Raw genomic sequence first — 24,706 nt, forward strand, 5'->3', positions numbered from 1 at the left:
ATGTGACCGAATATTCATTTTTGAATAAACACCAAAATAATGCCCGTACCATACAAATTCGTGTGACAGTAATGAGAAGGCTCAGGTACTCTAATGGCATCTTTTGTACCTAGCCATATTAATGCCTCCCAATTTGTCAGCATAGATCCAACCTAATTTGTAAAGCAGCAGGTGTCAATTGGATTCATCTGGAAACTGTTTTGCAGGCTTAAGCTCCATGAAAAGTAATATAATACAAAGTGGGCTGGTTTAAGGGACAATCTGTGAAGGGCAAACAATGCACTGATTCATTTTAGATGGAGCACCAAAACCTTTCAAGTATTTTGTAAAGCACAACATGTTATTGTTTCCCCTTCCCTGTCTTACTTTTTTCTCCTGGTCTCCTCTCTGTTGTTTCCCCAAATAAGGCAGGTGAGTTTTTCTGTTTTACAACGATTCCCATTCTTGTTGAAGTTAGGTCAACAGTTTTACAGCTCTGTGTACGTGTGAGTGCTTCTTGTTCTCTTAATTTGGTCATGGCTTATTTGTATGTGTTTAGGTTGCTGCCAGTTCCATCAGTTGGGTCTTTGTGGTTGTTGCAGAACAGTCATACCAAACTTGAAACAAGGTATGTCTTTAGAGGTGTCATGATTCTAGAGTTATCTGATCCAACATGACTTTCGATTTTGAGGTCAATTAATTTTCAATCTATTGTTCAATCTAAACATATTTTTCCAGCACTGACGTCTATGCCATTGTTGGACTACTGCATCTATATCTATCAAATCTGTTCTGAATTAACCCTCTTCACAAACAAATCAATAGAGGATCTCTGAAAGACAATAACCCAAACATCTCCAGCACCAGTCTGTTGAGTGTCTTCCTGCAAACAGGAGAAGTGCCTGACAGGCAGCTGCAGTCTACCAATAGTATGGTGTCTCAGTGTGTCAGAGGGGAAGAGGAAAAGAAATACTAATATGAGTTCTCCAAACCTACCTGTGAATTTGTTAAATAAATTAAAAGCTCACTTCCATCGATGTTTTATTTAGAATGACAATCCTGATGCTTGTAGGTCTCTTGTACTAATCTGATTGGCTCAACAGGTGTGTCGGTATATTTTGGACCAATGGTAGGCAGTGTGATGTAATGTGTTTATCACAGAGTTAGTGGAAGTTCTTTAGTCCAGTAATCAGTTTTGTACGCTGCAGAAAATGTGAGCAAAAACAGCCAGAGTGAGGTGTTAAATGAAGATTTGTGCAGACCAGCACATGTCATCCTGGCAGACAAGTTTGCCATGGCAAACAGTGGAAAACATTTGCTTCTTTCTAGCATGGCATGAATGGTCAGGCTTGTTCCCATCACACCTCAGCGCAAAAACCCCATATTGAAAAACAGCAATAGAAAAGGCCAGGTCTCTGTGTACTTAACAGTGGGTGCTCAGGACTGTAGCTTTATTAGGCGAGTACTCAAGCAGACAGCAAAATCAGGCATAATGATATGCCATTTTTTGTTTGGCAGGAAAAGGTAACAGGAAGTTGATGGCAGACTGAATAATGGAGTGGTATCCAAATGGCACATCAGCCAGTAACAACTGAAATGTTGTAGCCGTCGACTTTGAGCAGGTTCTGAAGTTACATCACTATCACTCTCTGAAATCAATGTAAGATTTTCACATTTTGACAGTGCAGTCGAGGCCCTCCTACAGATTTCTATATGCACTATGCTTAAAAACTTATCATTCACAGATACTATTTCACTGACAGTGCTGGGAAGAGGTAAGACTAGAGCTTCAAATAGCTTTAATGACAGCACAGAATCTAGTAACACTCTCAAAGGGAGATTTTTTCAAATTATATTGTGAAAGGAAAACTACTGACGGACAAAAACAGACACATCAACAGTTTATAAATAATTTAGATTGTTCTAGCTGGTATTTCAAGCAAAAAGCCAGCAGCAAAAAAGGACTATGAGTGAAACATAAATCATCAAAACAATAAATGCTACAGTTCAAAAAAATAATCCTGGTAGACTGGAAACTGAGCAACTAAAAGGGGGACATTAATCTTCCTGGAAAGTAATTCACTATTTATAAGTAAGCATAGTATATTAGACTTAGTCATCTCTTTTTTACGACTTTACGAAAACTGTTGCATGCACTGTTATGACATGTTGACTTTTCCTGACCCCGGAACACATCATAAAAATGTGCTTACAATGGAGGGAGGCCTGGCGGTGCAAAGTCACATGTCAGCATTTTGGTGAAAACTTTGGTAAAGATTAATTTCCATCGTTGTTGGAGAAAACACATTCAAGGCAGAACTGACTCTCAGTGCATTGAAAAATGTTGTGCTCCCAAAAGGTGGAGACTAAACCAAAGATCAAAACATCCAAGATCTTTTAGTCACTAAAATGTTAGTTCCTATACTCCACAGCATATTGTATAATAATCATACTGCTTGTGAATGACCATGTATTCAATGTCAATGTCACCAGTATATAATAACAAAAGAAACTGTAATCTGTGTAAGATAACCCTATGGACATCATTTTGGTTTACTTTCTCAGACTTGAAAAAACCCCTCCGCAGACTTTATACAACTGTTTTCAGGGCTGAGTGGTACTCCTCGTGACTGGTAAACTGATATTGATGGGTAAGGCCAGTGCACTGCCCCTTCAAGGTTATCTGTCATCTACAACTGCTTTCAGGCAACATGGCGGCATGCCCTTTAAAGAAATTCCTTCAGTCATCTCAAGGTAACAGAATAATCAATGTGTTCTGTCTGGAGCCTCACCTCATACCTCCACATAATACTGTTTGGTGAAGCTTAATACACGCATAGTCCAGTGCAGCTCATCAGAACTGCCTTCCAACTTTGAATAAGTGCTTTTTAGATTACAATATACACTTCTGGCTGCAATAAACACCAGGAGACCCTTAAGAGTAAGTATTTTGGTAAATTTGACGATGGTGAGTCAGAAAACAAGTCATTTGTTGTAGGAGAGAGGAAATATTTTTTTTAAATCTCTACACGTAATTGTATAAAGAGGATTATTATGTGAAAGTTTATGCAACTTTGTAAATAGCATCAACAGACTGTGGCTTCACTTAGGCTTCACAACTTAATTATATGCATGTGCACAACTTAATTAAATGCAACTAATTAAAACAAACTTACCCATCTCTGTTTTTAAGTCACTAAAATTGTTGAACTGTTTAGGTAACTGAATCTACACTAACTGGTAGAGGTGGTTAAAAAATATTGATCAATGCATTGCAATATAATTTTTCCCAATTCAATATCGATTCAGAAAATCCTCTGATCCATCCTCGGAGCTGCGGAGGCGCGTAGCTAATATCTGACGCACCGCTTCATCGGAGACAGTAAACTCCAAACGCAGCCATCTCACCCTGGTTGCTACACCGTGCACCGGCAGGTAGCACTCTCGGCCGGGGGGGGGGGGGGGGTTCAGTGTCAACGTTTTACCCCCTCGTGTTAAGCCAGAGAGCGGAGGGACAGCGGTAATGTCTATGTTAACTAAACACATCTTGTGCCTTTGTTTACATTTCAATTTGAACTAGAATTTCCTAGAGGAAAGATTTATAATTTAAGATAAGCATTAAAAACAGCAAAAGCACCAATCACCTGAGACACCTGACAGTCACAATGCAATTATCATGTCGCTGCTAACCTGGCAGCTAGCTGGGTAAACTAACAGGTTATTAAAGCACATCAAGGTAGGAGCATGTCCACATTTTAAGTTGAGATCAAAGACAGGGATACAGCATGTAAACGGAATAGTGACACAGGGATAGTATGCATGCTGGACAAGCTTGTGAGTGATCTTATAGATCTTGTGGCTTTCAGTGTAACACACTGATTAAAATCATGGAGACAGATGAAGCCATGATTCAGTGCCAGGGGACCCTTACTGTAAATAACGCAGAGGCTGTAAATCAGTGAAGTCAGAAAATGACTTCATGACCTACACCTCTTGGGATACTCCAGTGCTAATTAAAAAGGCAACAGGGCAACCATGGTTGTTTTAATTTAACATCACGAATGAACCATTCAATATTCAACAAGACAATCATTCAGAACATATGGGTTGGGAATTGAAAATTACTCATGAACTACCTAAGACTATCTTTTTACCTTGCACCTTACATCATCTAAACATGCTTATAGTGTTTTCAAATTTCAAAAGTGGTTTTAGTGTAACTGTGATTGTACAGCCATAGTAGGGGTGGGAAAAATACTTGATTCTTAGATACATCACGAAGCAGACGTGGATGATTCTGAATCGATCCAAAAATGTCAGCTGACAACGTAATGTTGATGGAACGCAGAGGCAGAACTCGTAAGTACAGACGTTCAGCGCCCAGACAGTCGGTGTGCACACAACAAAACACATGAGATGGCTGAGCGCAACATTCAACCAGCACCCTCTGCTTTAAAAGCAAGTTTGTGGAAGCATTTGGTTTCTATGATGTTGAAGGGTAAAAGGACCTGGACTAGAGCCACACCATATGCAAGTTGTGTCGAACTAAACTAAAATATTTTGGAAACACAACAAACATGAGAAACCACATGATGCGTTTCCACCCAGAGGAGGAAGAAAAACAGTTGGCTGTAGTTGCTTCCAACCAGAGGACCATCGAGCAAGCGATATCAAATTTTCCACCCAACTTGGAAAGGGCAAAATGAATTACAAACTCTATTGCAACTTTTATTGCCAAGGACACGCATCCATATTCAGTCGTCGAGAGCCAATGCTTTCACCCTATGTTGCGCACTTTGGAGCCGAGATGATAAAAAAAGTCCCATCTCGAAGAAATTTTACTGACACAGAGATCTCAACACTCTACAACGAAACCAAAACCAAACTCATGGAATATGATTAATCAATATGAATTTATCGTGGCCTTTTTCATATTTTTTGTATGCGAGCTGCTTTTTGTATTGTTTAGCTGTGACATCAATATACTGAAAACAGATCTGCAGGTAAACCCTGAGTCTTCAGTAGGTTCACTGTACTGCCCTCCAGAGTCCATCAGTGCAGCCGCTTAGAAAAAGTGATGCAACATTTTGACTTTCTTTGCTGCAGATGTTTAAGTGCCTAAGACCTTATTTGTATGAAAGCTGTTTTTGAATGTAGTATACACCAAAATGTTTGTTTTTTGGTCTAAGGTATTCTATGCTCAGGATTTTGTTTATAGTGAGAAGTCTTGGACTCTTTATTATTTATTTGTGAAACAAGGGCATCTTTTTATGTTGTTGTTGTTACTCAGAAAATGATCCATTTATGGACTCCATAAGTCCATAAATATTATTTTTGTATTAGAGCTGCTATTACAGGATTCTATATTTTTGAATGAAAGCTGTGTTAAGAATTATATTGCTCATTGAATTATTATTACTATTTTTTTAATCATGCATGGAAATGTACACAAACAAATTGTTGCATCAAGATGCATCGATGATCAGAATTTAATCGAATCGTGAGGTGCGAAGAGATTCCCACCCCTAAGCTATAGTCCACATCATAATAATCAAATAAACAAAAGTCTACATACACTTGGAAAGAAAATGTATATCACAGAACTGTTCAATTCCTATGATTTATACAGCCGTCATTTTTCTGTGATAGAATGAGAGGAACCCAAACTACTTTGTCACAAAAAACATTAATAAAGTTTGGTTCAAATATGAATTCATTATGGGTCTTCTGAAAATGGTTCTGCTGACTCAGAAATATACATACAACAACCTGACAGATCAAATTTGGTGAAAGTTGTGTGAATAAAATGTGCTTTGTAGCATGGGCTCTTAACTTCTTCTTAGTGATTATGACTGAGAACAGCTGATTATTTTTCTGGAACCATTTTAACAGGGCTTGTTTGATACACCCACTAGACCAGGCCTATTCAATTAGCGGCCCGCGGGCAACATGTGGCCCAGAACCAACCCCTGACTGGCCCAGCCTGTGGTCCAGCGGGCCTGAATTGAAGAGAGGGCATAGGGCAAATTTCGTTTGTAGTGTTTCAGACCGTGAATGCAACACTCCGCGTAGCCTAGCAACAGTCTGCCCACAATGCAGCGCGTTGTTTTGATGCGTGGCTAGCTAGCGGTGCTGTCAGAAGTAGTTCCAAGATAGCCAGTCTGAAACATGTCCTTTTCCACTCTTAAACACAAAATTGACAATAAAAACCACCGATTTAACCCTGTCTGGACTGACAAATACTTGTTCATATTACCATCGAGTTCAAACGCCAAACCATGTGTTTAATTTGCTATGAGTGCGTTGGGGTACTCAAAGATTACAATGTCTGGAGGCACCACATCGAGAAACACCCGACCTTCAGGACAAACTTCCCAGAATGATCTCAGGAGAGAGCAGTGAAAGTGCAGAGTTTGACTGCATCTTTACTACAATGGTGCGGACATGCACATCTCAGGAGAGAGCTACAGCTGCTTCCCTCCGTGTTTCGTGGATTTTGGCGAAAAAGAAAAGGCCATTTACTGACTCTGAAACTGTGACAGAATGTATGCTAGCCATCGTGGATGAAGTGTTAAATGACGACAAAATGAAAACGAGTGTGACATCTGCTATTAAAAATGTACCCCTGTCAGACACGTCAAACATCCGCAGGGTTGAAATTCTAGCCACAGATGTATTTGAAATGCTGTTGAGTTAAGTGAAGAAAGCCGATGTCATGTCTATAGCAGTAGATGAGTCCACGGACAGAACTGATACTGCACAACTGTGCGTATACGTCCGTTTTTTTGATGGCAAATGCTTCCGAGAGGCACTGCTTGGCTTACTGCCGTTAGAAGGACACACAACTGGCGAGGTCGTCTTTGAGAAGATTTCAACTTTTTTCAAAGACAATGGCCTGGATATTGAGCGTGTGTCCATGCTTGTGACAGATGGGGCTCCATCTATGGCAGGTAAAATAAGTGGACTGGCAGCACGTTGGTCGGCTGTTGCACCTCAGATATCATTGTTACACTGCATCGTTCATCAGGCGGTGCTGCGTGCAAAACTTAGCGGGGAGCTTAAAACGACAATGGACAGTGTGATGACTACAATTAATTTTATTCGTTCCACATCAAGCCTCCAACATCATCTATTCCCCAAGCTGCTGTCAGAAATGTCTGCTGAGCATTGCGACCTGCTTTTGCATAATGACGTCAGGTGGCTGTCCAAAGGTAAAGCTCTGGAGCGTTTCTGTGATCTCAGAGAGGAGATTACAACTTTCCTCCACAGCAGCAAGCACAAAAAGGCGGGCGCACACTTGAAACACATACTGGACGACAACTTCATGGCCGATGTCTGCTTTCTGTGTGACATATTCAAACACCTGAATGATTTAAATGTGGGATTACAGGGCAGAGACAAAAATGTCACTGATCTTGTGGAACAGATGTGCGCATTCCAAGTCAAACTGGATTTTTGCGACAGACTTGAGCACCGGCAGAATGCTGCATTTTCTGACGCTACGCAAAAGCATCTCATCCCCGGCACAGATCACGGATGTGATGACAGATTTCATTGCGAGGTTGAAGGAGAATTTTGTCAGTAGATTGGATCGATTTGCCCTGGCCACAGAAGTAATGGGCTTTGCCAGGGACCCTTTCACTGTTGCAACAGCAGGGGACATATCCACCACAGCAAAGGAGGTGGTCCCCTCCATAGACAAGGGGAAATTCATACTGGAACTTGTGGACTTGCAGGCATCCCTAACTATTGCACAAGAGCTTCGTACAAAGGGACCTGTGAAGTTTTGGAGTGATGTCAACAGGCACCAGTTCCTCAACGTTCAAAAAGTTGCCATCCACGTGCTCAGTATGTTTGGATGAACATACACATGTGAATCAAGCTTTTCAGAACATGAACTCAATAAAAAGCAGCACCTGCTGTTCCCTGGCTGACAGCACTCTTCACCAGTGTCTTTGCACTGACATCTTATGAGCCAAAACTTACTGCTCTTGTTCAGAACAAAAAATGTCACTTTTCCCATTGAGAAAGTCAGCAAGATCATGTGGGATGTGTAACTAAAAGTGTTTTCTAATCACACATGCAGTGATTTAAAACAAACTGCAGTAGTAGATGTGTGATTAAGTTTCATTCATATGTTTGACAGTTCTTTTGTTATTCAAGTAAATGCACTTTGTAATGTGCTAAGTTCACTTTAGCCAGAACCAAATGTTATTTCAACAACTGTGCACATTTTGTTTTTATGCACTTTTGATCTGCCCTCTCTAAGATGAGACCAAAATGATTATTTATTATTTCCTTTTTTTTCATTCTGTTTATTTAATTTTTATTTAAGTGAAAAATATTTCTACTGTTACAGGTTCTGTTCAGTTACAGCTCTGTTATTGTGTTTTTATGCACTTTTGATATGCCTGGGTAAGATGAGACCAAAATGATTATTTATTATTTCCTTTTATTTTTTTCTTTCTGTGTATTTTATTGTTATTTAAGTGAAAAAAATATTTCTACTATTACAGGTTCTGTTCAATTACAGCTCTGTTATTGTGTTTTTATGCACTTTTTGATATGCTTTGTCATGTTACTGAATTTAAAAGGGAGACTATGAATAAAAAAAGCATATTTTTCATGACATTAAACTGGATTTGTTTGAAATTTGTCATTACCAGCTATCTATACCAAATCTATAACAGTTCAAGTGTACGTTGTATAGAGAAAATTCACAGCACTTTACCTCGCCACCAGACCACCCTTTCTTTTGGCACTACATTTTCTCAACCGTAGAACCTCTGTATCCCTATGCATTAGCGCAACTGCGTAGGGATATGGAGGTTCTATGGTTGAGAAAATGTAGTGCCAAAAGAAAGGCCGGTCTGACGGCGATGTAAAGCGCTGTGAATTTTCTCCATACAACGTACACTTGAACTGTTATAGATTGTTTTAGGTGAGCCTTGTTTTAGGTGGTTAAATTTCGCTTTTTCTCTGGACCCCGTTCACTGCAGTACAAAGCTGAGTGTCTGGGCTGGAGCGGCTCTCTACTTCTCCAAACTGAGGCTGCGCTGATCGGTGATTACGGTAGGGAACAGATCGACTATAGATATGTACTTTATATGACTCCACTTCAAAAAACACCAACTATCCCTTTAAGTTATTTTTCTTTTATTTGTATAACTGTTTAACCTTTATTTCTCATGTCTATGAATCAGATTAGTTGAACATTTAAACAATTTAAATACATTTGCATAAGCAGTGTTTATCTGAGGATATGCTGAGTTTAAATTATTTTGTTTTGATTTGCTACCACAGTTCCTAGTCCATTAAGACAGGTTAGCAAGATTAACCAGCATGTAACTGAGACTTCCTCTGTCCATAGTGGTTCTACTCCCGTTACACATATAGTATAAGTCAGGAGCTGGACAGCAGCAGTCCAGTAATTGTTCAGTTTAGCTTACTTACTAAAAGCAAAAATCTTTACAGCTTCCCTCAGACATTCGACAGCCAGCAGCTCTGTTTAAACTTAGGGCCCCAACTCGTTCACATTCCTGCACCTTTCTTTTAAGACCTTATTGCTGTTTTATTGATCTCTCTCTTTCTTCTCATGTGTCCCTAACTGATGCCATTCTCACAAGCAGTCGTCGAATCAACTACAATGAGTCAAAGTCACCTTGTCATGACACAAAGGAAGCATTATCTTCAATTCTAGCAGTTCAAAGGTAAAGGCTTTATAAAACCTTTGAGCTATGTTTGTTACAGTATAATAGAAGTTATAACCATCAGAATGAGGAAGGGATCCAGCCAGAGTATTTTCTTATTGCAGTCACAGGCAGTGTGATCAATATTTGCAAAAATGAACCAGATTTAAGTAGCCAACACTTTAAAGAGCGAGTTAATATAAAGCTCTTTTAATCATCTCCTTCTATTTTTAGTTCCCTTTCATTTAAAATCTCTTTTACAAATGATTTATTTCATTAGGTTATTTTTTTTGTCATATATTTAAACTTTTATATATTCTTATTGTATGATGACCCTGATGAAGGCCACACCTGATCACATCTTGATCCTTTAACGGCCCTGACACCAGGGCCATCAGTAAGCGCCCCTGGCCCTTGTGTTTGTGGTACGTACTGTACCGTTAGCACTAGTTGGCCCTTGTCAGCAGCTTTTCATTCAACTGAGCATGTTGAATCGACAGCATTTGCAACATTTATCAGACATGTTCTTGATAAGAAGCAGCTATATAAGCGACAGTGTTGGGCTTTATGATGGTTTTTATCTATTTGAATGACGAATAAAATCTACAGCCATTCTGTGTTATGGAGAGTTATTACCTCTTACACAGGTGCAGAATGTACAAGCTGGTTAGCAGTCTGCCGTAGCTTTTACTGAGTGTTCGGGGGCAGCCTTTTGGCAGAGACACAGGCAACAGCCGCCCCTTCATCACTACCAGTTCTCTAATGTGGGTTTGATTTAGTTTCATTTAAAAGTTTCATTTCTTGTAATGTGTATGAAGTGAGTGTGTGGCTGCTGACTGCCTTCATAATATTCCTTAATAGCCATCTGGTTTGACTTCGACAGTATTGTCCAGTTATATTATTATTAGTAATTTCTATGCATTCCCACATGTGCAGATGGAATAGAGCTCTAGAAGTCCTTTCTTGCCCAAATCTATTCTATGCTTGATATATACACAGAAACCCTAAGACACATCAATGAGGTCTTATTCTACTAGAGCAAACTACAATAACCTTTCTGACATTTTTAATATCACACTGCAGACAGGAGCCGTGGCAACCAAAGGAGCTCACCAAAACTGCAGCAGGCAGCACTCTGAGCCCAAAAAAGTCACTGAGTAAACATAAAATGTAAGGATTGGAATCTCTTGGCACCTTGCAATTCAATTCAGATAGCAACAATGGGATTATAAAACAATTATTGATGAACCAAACTACACAGTTCATTTTATTTTTCTGTGTGACAACTTGCTACTTTTAAAACACAGTGTATTCATAATGATCCATGCTATAGATTCATTTAGGTTCACTATCTCAGCATTTTCACCATAATACAAGCAATCATAATGTAGAGAATTGGGTTTTAAATGTCTGATTATTGACATATCGTGCATCGAGACATACTATTTCCAGGGAATCCAGATGCATCTGAGACTTTTCCTTTACCAAAAGGATTGTATCATAGAAACACTGAAAAACACTGCTCAAGAATAAGGTCAGTGGTCAGTGAGAAAAGTGTCAATTACATTATTTGGTAGTATTTCTCGAGCCCTTGATGTATGTTGGGCTGTGGAGGGTAACTTTATTCCAAAAGGACTGTTTCTAAGAATGCTTTGTAAAAGCAACAGCAGACATCCCTTTGCTGATGTTTAATTTTTCATACGGTAAGCTTGCTTCATCTTTTTCATATCTTGTCTCCTTCTCCCTACCTCCGTCTATTCTCATGCTCTGTAGCCAACCAAGGATTACACTGGCCTCTATTGTGTGGCCAGTGGGCCGGCAGGCTCACACTGCTTCTGTAAAAACCCTATCTCCTGGCTGCACAGGATTTCTGGTCAGAGCACAATGTTGTACTCCCGCCAAGAAAAAGCTGGCTTTTGTTGTGCATCGCATACTATTAAGCACAAGGTATAATGCCGCAATCACCAAAGGACAGGGTGGCTGCTTCTAGATGTGTTTGAAGGCTAGTCATGAAGCTAGAAGCACCTCACAGGGCTTTAAAAATTCTACAATAAAAGAAAGTGTAATATTGCTACTTTTCAAGCCACTTCCCTGAGAGTATATTGTGAGCTGACCTTGATCTGACAGGAAGTCCAGCATGGTCTGCAGCAGGAAGGACAGGTGGCGAACAGACAGGCCAGGGTTGCCCATGCGACGGGAGGCATACACCAGTTCATGGAGGAGGCGCATTTGTACAGCGGCCCAGCCTCTGTGGGTACCTGACAGAGAGGGAGAGAAAGCAGAGAGTTGGGAGATACAGATGTGAGAGAAAGCAAATTGCAAATTGCAAATTGAAATTGAGAGAGAGAGAGAGAGAGAGAGAGAGAAATTTACATTACAGGGCTGACAAGGCTCATTGCTGACATCTAATGTTACACAGCTGTCATATCAGATTGGTGCAGATGCATCAACACATTACTGAACATCATTTGTGTTTAATGATGTTAAAGTCATCATACAGCATACCTTTTGGATTAACAAGGGATTGTTAGTCTGGACCAGATCTTAAATGATGAGTCAATTAATGGATTTATCAGACAACAGGGTCTGAGGACAGCTGCTGTCGTATGCTGCCCCTCTAGACAGAACGTGACGTGAGATTAATAAACGCTTACTTTAATCATTTCAGTCATTATCCATACATCGCCTCACTCCACCTCATCTGTGAGGATTCACTGGTTTCCTCTGTCTTTCAAGAACATTTACAAAGAGTATTTAGGTCGGTCAGAAAAAACAAGCAATTTGGTGACAAGCCTTTGGACTTTTGAGGCCATTTTGAGTCATTTCGGACATTTTGTAATCAAGCAAACAGATGATGAAGTTATGAGAAACACTGATGAGCCACAACATTTAAACCTCTAACATCATACAATACAATAACGTGCTGGGCAACCCTTGTAGTTTTGACACATGCCTACCACCTAAACACTGCTGCAGACCAAACACACACACCCATGACAGAGACAGTCCCCAACGGCACTTACATTACATCGGACAAATTGTTACACACCTTGGATCTGTATTTGTACATGACGGGCGTTGCACTCAGAAAATGGGGGCAAATCACACAAGTCAAATTCTACATAATATTGCTTTAATGTTTTAATGTTGTGGCTGATGGTGTGTATACATAAAACATTATTATAAACATATAAATAAAAATTGCAGGAATCAATTTTCATCAAGTTTCATTACACACAAATAGTCAACATGAATGGCTTTGTTGGATTTCTATCATCAATAATCTCTCACCGCAGGCAACTCTACTCTGTAGTTGCCCGCGGTGAGAGGCGGCGAGCTGGTGTGGGCTTGCTTATAGCCCCCCAGCTCAGCCGCCATGTGTTGGAGTTCTCCCCGGTGAACGAGAGGGTCGTTTCCCTGCGCCTTCGGGTCAGGGATAGGACTCTCACCGTTGTCTCGGCTTATGGGCCGAACAGTGGTGCAGAGTACCCGGCCTTCTTGGAGTCCCTGGGAGGGGTACTGGAGAGTGCTCCAACCGGGGACTCCGTCGTTCTCCTGGGGGACTTCAACGCCCACGTGGGCGACGACAGTGTTACCTGGAGGGGTGTGATTGGGAGGAACGGCCTCCCCGATCTGAACCCGAGTGGTGTTTTGTTACTGGACTTCTGTGCTAGTCACAGTTTGTCCATAACGAACACCATGTTCAAGCATAAGGGTGTCCATATGTGCACGTGGCACCAGGACACCCTAGGCCGGAGATCAATGAACGACTTTGTGGTCGTGTCATCTGACCTCCGGCCGTATGTCTTGGACACTCGGGTGAAGAGAGGGGCTGAGCTGTCAACTGATCACCACCTGGTGGTGAGTTGGATCCGCTGGCTGGGGAGAAAGCCGGACAGACCTGGCAGACCCAAACGTATCATGAGGGTTAGGGTTAGGGTTAGGGTTCCCACCTCCAGGAGAGCTTTGACCAGATCCCGAGGGAGGCTGGGGACATTGAGTCCGAATGGACCATGTTCTCCACTTCCTTTGTTGACGCGGCTGTCCGGAGCTGTGGCCGTAAGGTCTCCGGTGCCTGTCGCGGCGGCAATCCCCGAACCCGGTGGTGGACCCCGGAAGTAAGGGTTGCTGTCAAGCTGAAGAATGCGGGTACCGGCAGGCCAAGCATGCAGCAGCACGGGCAGTCTCGGAAGCAAAAACTCGGGTCTGGGAAGAGTTCGGGGAGGCCATGGAGGAGGACTACCGGTCGGCCTCGAAGAAATTCTGGCAAACCATCAGGCGCCTCAGGAGGGGGAAGCAGTCCTCCACCAACACTGTTTACAGTGGAGGTGGGGAGCTGTTGACCTCGACTGGGGACATCGTCGGGCGGTGGAAGGAATACTTCGAGGATCTCCTCAATCCCACTGACACGCCTTCCATAGAGGTTGACCCAGAGGTTGACCCAGGTTGACTCAGAGGTTGACCCATCCATCACCCAAGCCGAAGTCACTGAGGTAGTCCGGAAGCTCCTCGGTGGCAAAGCACCGGGGGTGGATGAGATCCGCCCTGAGTACCTCAAGTCTCTGGATGTTGTGGGGCTGTCTTGGCTGACACGTCTCTGCAGCATCGCGTGGCAGTCGGGGACAGTGCCTCTGGACTGGCAGACCGGGGTGGTGGTCCCCCTATTTAAAAAGGGGGACCGGAGGGTGTGTTCCAACTATGGGGGGATCACACTCCTCAGCCTCCCTGGGAAAGTCTATTCAAGGGTACTGGAGAGGAGAATTCGGCCGATAGTCGAACCTCGGATTCAGGAGGAACAATGCGGTTTTCGTCCTGGCCGTGGAACACTGGACCAGCTTTATACCCTCCGCAGGGTGCTCGAGGGTTCATGGGAGTTTGCCCAACCAGTCCACATGTGTTTTGTGGACTTGGAGAAAGCATTCGACCGTGTCCCTCGTGGCATTCTGTGGGAGGTGCTCCGGGAGTACGGGGTCGGAGGCCCTCTGTTAAGGGCTGTACGGTCCCTGTACGACCGGAGCAGGAGCTTGGTTCGCATTGCCGGCAGTAAGTCAGACCTGTTCCCAGTGCATGTTGGACTCCGGCAGGGCTGCCCTTTGTCACCGGTTCTGTTCATTATTTTTATGGACAGAATTTCTAGGCGCAGCCACGGGCCGGAGGGGATCTGGTTCGGGAGCCACTGGATCTCATCTCTGCTTTTCGCGGATGATGTGGTCTTGTTGGCTCCTTCGAGCCAGGACCTCCAGCATGTCCTGGGGCGGTTTGCAGCCGAGTGTGAAGCGGCTGGGATGAGAATCAGCACCTCCAAATCTGAGGCCATGGTTCTCGACCGGAAAAAGGTGGCTTGCTCCCTCCAGGTGGGAGGAGAGTTCCTGCCTCAAGTGGAGGAGTTTAAGTATCTTGGGGTCTTGTTCACGAGTGAGGGAAGGATGGAGCGTGAGATTGACAGGCGGATCGGTGCAGCGGCCGCAGTAATGCGGTCGTTGTATCGGTCTGTCGTGGTGAAGAGAGAGCTGAGCCGAAAGGCGAAGCTCTCGATTTACCAGTCAATCTACGTTCCGACCCTCACCTATGGCCATGAACTTTGGGTCATGACGGAAAGAATAAGATCCAGGATACAAGCGGCCGAAATGAGTTTCCTCCACAGGGTGGAAGGGCGCTCCCTTAGAGATAGGGTGAAGAGCTCTGTCACCCGGGAGGAGCTCGGAGTAGAGCCGCTGCTCCTCCACATCGAGAGGAGCCAGCTGAGGTGGCTCGTCATCTGTTTCGGATGCCCCCGGGACGCCTCCCTCGGGAGGTGTTCCTGGCATGTCCCGCCGGGAGGAGACCCCGAGGAAGACCCAGGACACGCTGGTGTGACTATGTCACCCAGCTGGCCTGGGAACGCCTTGGGATCCTCCCGGAAGAGCTGGAGGCAGTGTCCGGGGAGAGGGAAGTCTGGGTGTCCCTGCTCAGGCAGCTGCCCCCGCGACCCGGCCTCGGATAAGCGGACGAAAATGGATGGATGGATGGATGGATTTCTATTTGAACTGGCTCTCTATAAGCCAACAGTGTATATCTCATCCCTCTGTAATCACCTCAGTTCCCAAAACAGCATTGCTTTGTTTTACTGATCGAAATTTGACAGAATAAATTGTCAACATCAACATCAACACCAAGGCAGGATGATGAGTCAATACTATCATGTTATTGAAATTAATATTTTACACATGAAAAAAACTTCTGATGTTATGACCGATAACACGAGATAGATGACTGACTTAGTGATCATAATTTTTAGCCACATCTCCCCGGACAAATACACAATAACAATTTCTATTTCCTCTCAGATGCATTCAGCTAGAGGCAATGTAAGATGTTTGACAAAGCTCAGGAAGTCTGTATTTGGCATGCTTCACATTATTAGTTTCAAACTCAAGTCTCCTAATCTGAACTGTGTTTTAAAAGTGAAGTATCCCCTTTGCAGACTATCACATGTGCTCCAGCGTGGTGTTAACATAGCTAGAGTTGTTTGTTATACGGAGTTCCACAAGACATCTCAATAGCATTCTAGCCTGACACCAACTGTTACATAAGACCCTCAGCCCCCGACGAGATCCCCTGCTCCACTCCCAGCTGTCGACTGTTGACTCACTAAGTGGGAAAGAAAACTGGAGGAAAGATGTGCTGAGGAGGCCACGGGGGCCACAGGGAGAGAGGGAGGATATTTGGTAAACACTCTGATGTTTCCTCAGCTTAAATATCACTTCCAATAACTTCAAATCATGCCTGTGATGCTTTTCATTTATCAGCATTTTTCTGCCATGGTTATTATTCATCCTGACTTCTTCCTTCATCTGAACAAACTGTAAATGCAATTCCTTCATAAGCAATTTCTTTGGTCGTGAAACTGCACCCACTAAGCAGGCTATAAATAGCTGACTTCCACCTGTCTGCCAAAACCAGTGCTTATCTGGAGAACAGTAATCCAAAGGACACTTTGGATTTTCTGAGAATGTCGTTCTCGCTCAAACACGAAGAATGATTTCATTTGTGGTATTTCAGACCTGGACTGGAGGTGTCTGGCAATCCATTTAACTCACCACCAAGATAATGAGCATGGTGCCACAGCCAGGCAGTCGCACCGTCATGCAAAACCTGACTCAAAAGGCAATGTACCTTCAGGCAGCCTTTGATAAAGCTAGAGGAATTTTAAACTGTGCAAGGCAATGAGATGCCACACACACACACACACACCACAATTATTCTGCTCAATAATACACAGGAAAATGATTAAATGAAACTCCCCAAATTTCTATGACATTATAACAACAGTGGAAAACAGGGCTGCATGTAAGAGGAAGGCATAAGACAGAAAAGGACCCCATTTCTGGTAAGAGAGGGGAGTAGGGAAGAAGGGCCTGCAAGCCACTTAAAAAGCCATTTGTTCCACTGTATCTCAGGGCACAGCAGCCTTATTGAAATGCACCATTGATCCCCATTTCCTTTCTCACTTGAACCTGCCTCTACAGCTTATTGCTTGATAAACTCCCACCTGATCCTGTCTGCCAAAAGACGTACAACTGTCCTCCCCTGCTTTCCCATTAGTGTTGTAGGGACTAGAGAGTGGAGACTCAGACTAGGCTGATACTTCAGTATGGAGACATTATGTATTAAGGTTACAAGTTCCATGGAATAATTGTTTATTATATAAGAAATTGCAAGAAGTATCCAAAGTCTGGATATTTCAGTGTAAATTTAATCCATGGTCTAACACACCATAACACTGAGTAAGACCCCCCCTCGGGATATCAAGTTTGCAGACCGCTAAGCTTATGTAGTTTAAGCAACCTCAGAAAAGACCCCACAATAACAATGCATTGCAGTATATGGGTCCAAGGTGAAACCGCCATCAAAAAGTTGTTTGGAAGCCCGACGAGTCGATTACTGAGTGCGGTTAGAAATGCCCAATGCCGGTCTTTTCCCTGTCCGCTCTCGATAATAACTGTTATAAGCTGGTAGATGAGACACATATGAACTTTGATTGCATTTACATGGAGTAATATTTATACATTTTCATTCTTGAGCTGAGGAACTCTACTGTACTAGGTCATCGAGCTCCTGGAGGAGAGTGGTGAGTTGTGTTCACTTTACAATAGAAATCCGGCTAAGCTAGCAGACGTCTGGTGCCTCGAACTATGTGCTGGGACCCTATTTGTACTGTTGCTGAGGTTTGGTGCTGTTATGAGCATTATTTGTGGCTTTTTGATGGCGGTTTCATCTTGGAGGCATATACTGCAATGTATTGTTATCATGCAGTCTTTTCTGAGGTTGCTAAAACTACGTTAGCTAGCGGTCTGCAAACTTCATCTAACGAGGGGGGGAATCTTACTCGGTGTCAGTGTGTTAGACCATGGATTAAACTTACACTGGAAAATTCCTTTAAGAGACAGATAAAAATCTGTGAATTTGGAAAAGTTTGCAGGGATAAATATTGCCGTCTCGATACAAATCCTAATGATTAAATGGTCAAGTATAAATTCATTCATAGATTTTAACTCCCATGAAACATTTCAAGTTCCAACGTTTACAACCAACTAATTAAGTATTTTTGGTCAGGCTTGTTATTGGATATAACTGAACCTGTACTCCTTTTTTTGCTAATGTTTAACTTTTGGTGAGGATTCACAAATTAGCCTAAAATTGACTTTTACTTTCAGGTCTGACAGCTGCAAAAAAATTACAAGCAGGGCAGTGCTTCTATGGCATTTAATTACTGCTGTGTTGTACATGGACAATAGTAATCTAACTAGATTTTTCAGGTCAATATCCGAGGAGGGCTCTGTTTATTGCTGCACATGTGTAGCAGAGATATTTGTATTGACAATGACAATCACACACACTCACAGTGCCTTGGAAATGTCCTTTGAATGAACAAAATCAGGAGGAATCAATCAAACCTTCAAGTGTCATTACTCAGCAACAGAGGAATCCAACACTAAGGCACCAAATTGGGGTTTTTTTGAATGGCCATTAGGCATGATTTAATTTGGCCATTTTCATTTACGTAGGATGCAAAGCTGAAGATATACCTTAGGAATTGGTTATTAGTTATAGAAACCAAGAGGTAATTGTGGAGAAGCAAGCTGTGAAAATGCACAAATCATGTTTGAGAAAATCACAATTGTTAAAAAAGGAACTTTAGGGTCCAAACGTCTGAGAACACTCGGACATACAATTCATTTTCCTTAAGTCCAACCATTGGAGTGAGAATTTGCATCACTGGGTTAAGATCAGGTGATTTATTGGTTATCTTTGGCCATCAAGTAGTTCTTACAAAGCTTTGAGGTGTGTTTGGGCTCATTATCCTGCTGCAGTTTGAGTCCTTCTCCACAAAAGGTACAAGGGTGAAGCATGTCTCTGAAGAATGGGAGTGGTGCTTCTCCCTGGTCGGGATGGAGTCAATTCTGCATAGGTGTTCAACTCTAGTGTTTGGCAAAACAGCCTCGGACTTAAAAATTCCCACCTCCTTCATGTTCCACTCACGGTTTAAAACACTGTTGATAGATTAAGTTTGAATTATTGATCTTCTGGTAGTGAGGCCACTTCTGACTGATGCCACAACTGATCAAGTCACATGCACGTCCCCCTTAGAAAAACCAAGTCCAATCCCAATACACCCTTTGCCCCTAACGTGTAATGTCTTGATTTTTTTTTGGGACAGAGGGGTACATGGAACTTCTCAGACCTGAGATTTGTGTTAAAGTGCAATTGAATGAATGAAAAGTGAAATCCCCATTGTTGGTTGTGAGTTGTTAGATTTTGAAACAGAGAAAATAAATGTGATGATACAGATGGAGAGATAAAATAAATTATTTAATTATTGTATTTCACATTGGTATTTCTTGACTTTTTTTCAGTTAAAGGGGAAATTGATCCCGGTTGTACAGAACTAGTATTTAACATTTTACTTCAAACCATCTTCAGCTTGTTTCTTTACACAGTTTATAAAAGGCAACAGCCAGGTAGACAGAGATTACCAGCATATCTGAGAAAAATCCTCTCAGTTTTCCTTGAATAACGATCGTAAAAAAAAATATGCCGTCCCTGAGCATTTCTCTTCACTTTGAACTGTCTTTTGAGTTGCCAACGCTTGCCATCGAGTGGCTGCTCTGAGCAAGGGTCAATAGTCTGTAGAACCAAGAAGCTTATCATGAGGACCTTACCGACGAGTGTACAAAAGCCCGGGTCAGGTCTCAACTGTGGCTCTTTTTGAGCAAAGTGCTGGCTGAATGTAGAACACCCAGAATAAGCACTCATGAAAAGAGGAGGTGGAATGAAGCCATGCTTTCATTCCTTTTATCTATTAAATATGTGTTTACACAGCCGACACTCACATATTCTGAATCCAGAATCTGAAAAAAGGTCAACTCAGTGAGATTAACTCCTTTTCACTGGTATAAAAATAACAATGACAGGAGGAGACCAGTCCCTCAGTTTGATTGACTGTTTTTTTTCTTAAGTGATGACTATATAGAAAACATAGTTTCTATATCATCGCCTCTTGATTTTATGCTAAATCATTTTCATTTGTCCTCACTCTAAACTCTAATTCTAAGAGATCATAAAATGTAGTACTTTGGTGCGTAGAGTTCCTTCCACTGTTTCAGAGCGAGAATGATGGATATGCTGCTGTAAAACATAAACTATACTTTGGAGTTTTACGCTCATGTCCACTTTAATGACATAGCCAAAGTCGGTGAAATGCTGTACAGTAAAGGCTGCAACTTGGTGCCACATGAAGACATGCTGCAGTTTCTCTTCTTTTAGCAGTTCAGGGCCTTGTTTCCCAAAAACATTTCAAGGTTAAAATGTATCAAAGATACATTTAATTCAGCTTAAGATCATTCATTGTTTTTATTGGACGCCATCCAAATTGTGTAGACTTGGGTTAATGGACTCGCCAAATGTTGAAAATGCAAATCCGAAAGGTCACTTGATCCATACTCTATAGTTTGTCGGATTCAGGAATTTTGGCTGAGAATATGCAAACATTTGTGAGGTTTTAGAAACACAAATACTATTCGAGCCTAAATTATTTGAGCTAGACGATGGATCAGTTCTATTGAGAAGGGGCTTTAAGACTGCTGATAAAGTCTTAAAGTCTAAGTTAAAACAGACAATCTGATGACATGTTTATTAACACAACATCACTACATTATTCAAAAAAATAAGTGAGATAGAAAGAAACTAAGTTGCAGTACAGGAACATTCAATATGTAAACACAAATACTATTCGACCTTAAATTATTTGAGCTAGACGATGGATCAGTTCTATTGAGAAGGGATAAACAAGTAAATAATAGGGGCACACTAGTATTAGGATAGGTAGACAGATGCTTCTTAGACATTGGAGTGTGGAGGAGATGCCATCCTTACAGGAATGGAATGCAGAGATGGCAAGAGTGGCTGCATTCTAAAGGATGTCCTATAAACAGCTTGGAAGGTTGGAGGTGTATCTTAAAAAGTGGGGAAAATATATAACCTTCCTTGAGGGAGCATGACTTGGGGCTTATCATGGGGAGAGTCGCAAAAAAAATGCTGTCCTTGTTTTGACTTGTATTGCTGTTGTTTTTTGTTTGGTTTCTGAACCTATGCAATGACAAAACATACTTGCTATGTACTAGTTTACTGCGCTTGTTGAATGTTGAGGCCTGGACTTTTTGGAAAGCGTTTGCACAGTGGACTTTAAGTTGACAACCATGGACAAACTATCAGTGGTGGCAAACTGTGGGGGGTGGGAGGGGGATTGATTGTACTTGCTGTACTGTTAAAACCTGAATAAAATGCTAATCAAATGTATCTATCTCACCAATGATTAAGATTTACATTTTCAGATTCTGTATTTTCTGTTTCCTTTTCTTTCAAGATGCATATGCTCTTTACCACATGCTTATATGCAGTTCTAATGATGAAAAATGATGTGATCCACAGTGGATGAACTACATATTCATAAATCTCATAGGAATTCTTTGTGCATAATATGAGCTTCAGAGTACAGTGTTTCTCCAGCAGCAGCTACATCAATCAAAGTTAACTTTCTTAAACTGATTTCACCAATATGAATTATAATGGACAGCAACTCAACATAAAGAATTGTTTTCATTCTTCCAATAGAAATCTTTCACAACACTTGTGCTTTGTGATGTACGTGTTTTGAATTAAATCAGCGTTTATTAAAAGCACCAGCACCACAGAGAGCCAGCAATAAGAAGCTCTTCAGTGCTGCTTTGGGAAGTGTATGTTGAAGTGTTCATACAGAAACTATTTTCATCAGAAAACAGTGCTTTTAATCAGTATAGATAGCCTTTTGATCATGTTTTTGGGTTTTGAAAACTGATTCCTTTTTTCAGTCGGCCGTCAGGCTGAAATGCTTTTGTTGTATTTTTGTAAACTGAATATCTTTGGCTTTAAGACTGCTGATTGGTTAAAACAGGCAATCTGATGACATGTTTATTAACACAACATCACAACATTAATCAATAAAAAAAGTGAGATTGAAAGAAACTAAGTTGCAGTCCAGGAACATTCAATATGTGCGATGAATACTTAAGCAGATAAAACATTGCCAAGTATAAATGTCGAAATATTTACCTTTACTGAAGTCCTTGGGATCCAGTGACAGACTGTATCCTGGCAACGTCTCCAGCAGCAGCTTGTAGCAGGCCCTCCAGCCGGGCTCTGGGATGGTGGGAGCGACACACTGCATGGCTGCGACACGCTTGAAGAAGGCAGACTTGCGATGGAAGCCAATCAGCTCATAAAGCTCGGACAAGATACTGTAGCGTTGGATCTTCTCCTCCTCTGACAGCTGCAGTTAGGAAGACTACATCAAAGTCCTCTCCACTCAAAGCTGTCTTTCGAATAATGTTACTTTGATGATTGAGCTTAACTGTGCAGAATGACGTTGTGCTGAGTTTGTTCTCACATTCACCTTCTGAAGGGGTAATTGATTCTCTGTGCTCAACTTAAATCTCAGTTTAAGGTTTGGACTAAGCAGGACTTAGCGAACAACTAAGACAATGATTGGAAGCCAATCATGGTCCAGTATGTAATGAACTCCTCTGTGTGATGTGGAAACATGAAATCCTGAATGCTTACACACTGAGAAAATATCTTTCAGTGCAGTATGAGCAGTGTCAAAAAGTTAAATTCAAGTTTGGACATGAACATTTGCATATTCATAGACTAGACATGATTTTTCTATAAAGGGAGAAGGTGTTCATTTACCTTTGGAGGAATAAATATATCAGACACAAACTAATATTCAAAGCAGAGCATTTTTATGCATCTTAATACATGTCTGGAGGGGATGTTTCACCATCAAAAACAGAAATATTTACTGCCCCCAAGGAGCAATTTGGCTTGCAGACATCAGTCAACGTTATGAATATTAAATACAAAAATGAATACAAGTGTCAATCCACTCAACATAAACATACATACGCAAATAAACAGTAGCAACACAGGTTAGCGCTAATGTATTTGTTGTTATTCATTTGTCGGCAAAATCATCAGAGATCATCAAGAAGGATCATTTAGAAGATTACTGTACTTTTACTGGACTGCTTTTTACTTACATTTACTAGAAAATAAACTGGAATCAGGCCTTTATGCACTAATTATAACATAATATTATTTCAAGTGTATCAAGATTTAAAATGAGATGTAACAAGGCTGAATTGCTGAACGCAAAGGGTAAGCCTAGAGGAAATTTCATTGGCTGCATAGGTCACATAATGAAACAAGAAAAAAAAAAACAAGATTTATCACTTGAATGATAAAAGAGCTAAAAAGGTTAGACTCTGTAGGGAGAAAAGGCAAATTCTGTTATAGTGTGCTATTTCACTTATAGTAAGATGTCCTGCAGTCACCCTGATTTAACTGTACACCATACGGCTACTGGCTATATTAATCATCCTGTGCAGCTGGCAGAGCATTTATTTCACAGTCAGATGGCGTACCTGTCCCAGGTTGATGTAAACAGCGTTCTGCAGGAACTCCGAGGCCTCCCTGGCCCTCTTCTGAATGGCCAGCACCCTGACCGCTTTCACACAGGCCTCCAGCTCGATCACTCCTGCATTCTTATACTACGAGAGATAAGAGGAGGAGCGAGGGAGGCTCTGTGTTAATGAAAAATTAATAGCCTGACAAGGGTCGCCTCAACTTCTGCAACCCACCTCATAATGAGAGGGAATGTTTTTCTATTAACATACGACCACCCTCATCAGTCAGTGCAGACGTGGGATGACCAACAAGTGTGATAACTGGGCTCCCCTGTTGCTCATTTTTAAGGGATTCCCACACACTGCTCCGTTTTGTGCCTCCACTAAGAACCTGAGCTTCGGCTGCTGATGCTTCTCACCGTGTGCATTTTTTATCTTGCCGTTCCTCAACTTCCCTCCACTTCTAGCCTCATTGTCTCCTTATTAAAATTCAATTAATATCTTAATGGCTATGTGTTGAGATGTAATTTAATTCTGAATGAACTAGTTACAGGTAAAAGGGCTGAGGGAGGTCAGCGCAAAAAGGCAATTATAATAATGAAGATAAAGCAGAAGGTTGCTTCTGAATAGTTTGGGAACATAATGAGCCCATTCAGCTTTCCTTAAGCATTAGGGATACTTTAATAGTATTTTTTGTGACTTTGTACAAGTACAGTGGTCAAAGGGAAGCAGAAATATAATGTGCCATGAGCAGATACATAATACATATTGTTTTGTCTGTCCAACACTGCTTTTAAAAAGGTGAATACTGTGTTAAACAGAAAATTGCTTCTATATCTGGAGAGTGTCTTTTTGTCCTCATGTAGCAATCAGAAATAAACAGCTGCTGTCAGCATATAGTGGTCTGATACTAGTCAAACATGATTTTGTCACTGCCGGCACACTCCATCAAACTAAATCAAATACTGCCCCCTGGTGAAATTGAGAAGTACAACCACACAAAGTGTATCAAAGCAGCCTGATGTTAAACACTATCATGTACAGTATGACCGTTTA

The 24,706-nt window shown here is 41.6% G+C and overlaps 1 protein-coding gene across 2 annotated transcripts in view; it reads right to left on the reverse strand.

Moving 5' to 3' along the window:
• The window catches only part of trappc9 (trafficking protein particle complex subunit 9), a 257,722-nt gene that overhangs the window by 222,503 nt on the left and 10,513 nt on the right, over positions 1-24,706 (reverse strand). For both annotated transcript variants that reach the window (XM_030412357.1, XM_030412356.1), the window contains 3 exons: positions 23,669-23,794; positions 22,299-22,515; positions 11,783-11,926 (listed from right to left, as the gene is read on the reverse strand). In XM_030412357.1, the coding sequence (XP_030268217.1) occupies positions 11,783-11,926; positions 22,299-22,515; positions 23,669-23,794 (487 nt within the window). The remainder of the gene's footprint in view (positions 1-11,782; positions 11,927-22,298; positions 22,516-23,668; positions 23,795-24,706) is intronic.

This window comes from Sparus aurata, chromosome 3 (assembly GCF_900880675.1).
Source record: "Sparus aurata chromosome 3, fSpaAur1.1, whole genome shotgun sequence".
NCBI classification, from domain to species: Eukaryota; Metazoa; Chordata; class Actinopteri; order Spariformes; family Sparidae; genus Sparus; species Sparus aurata.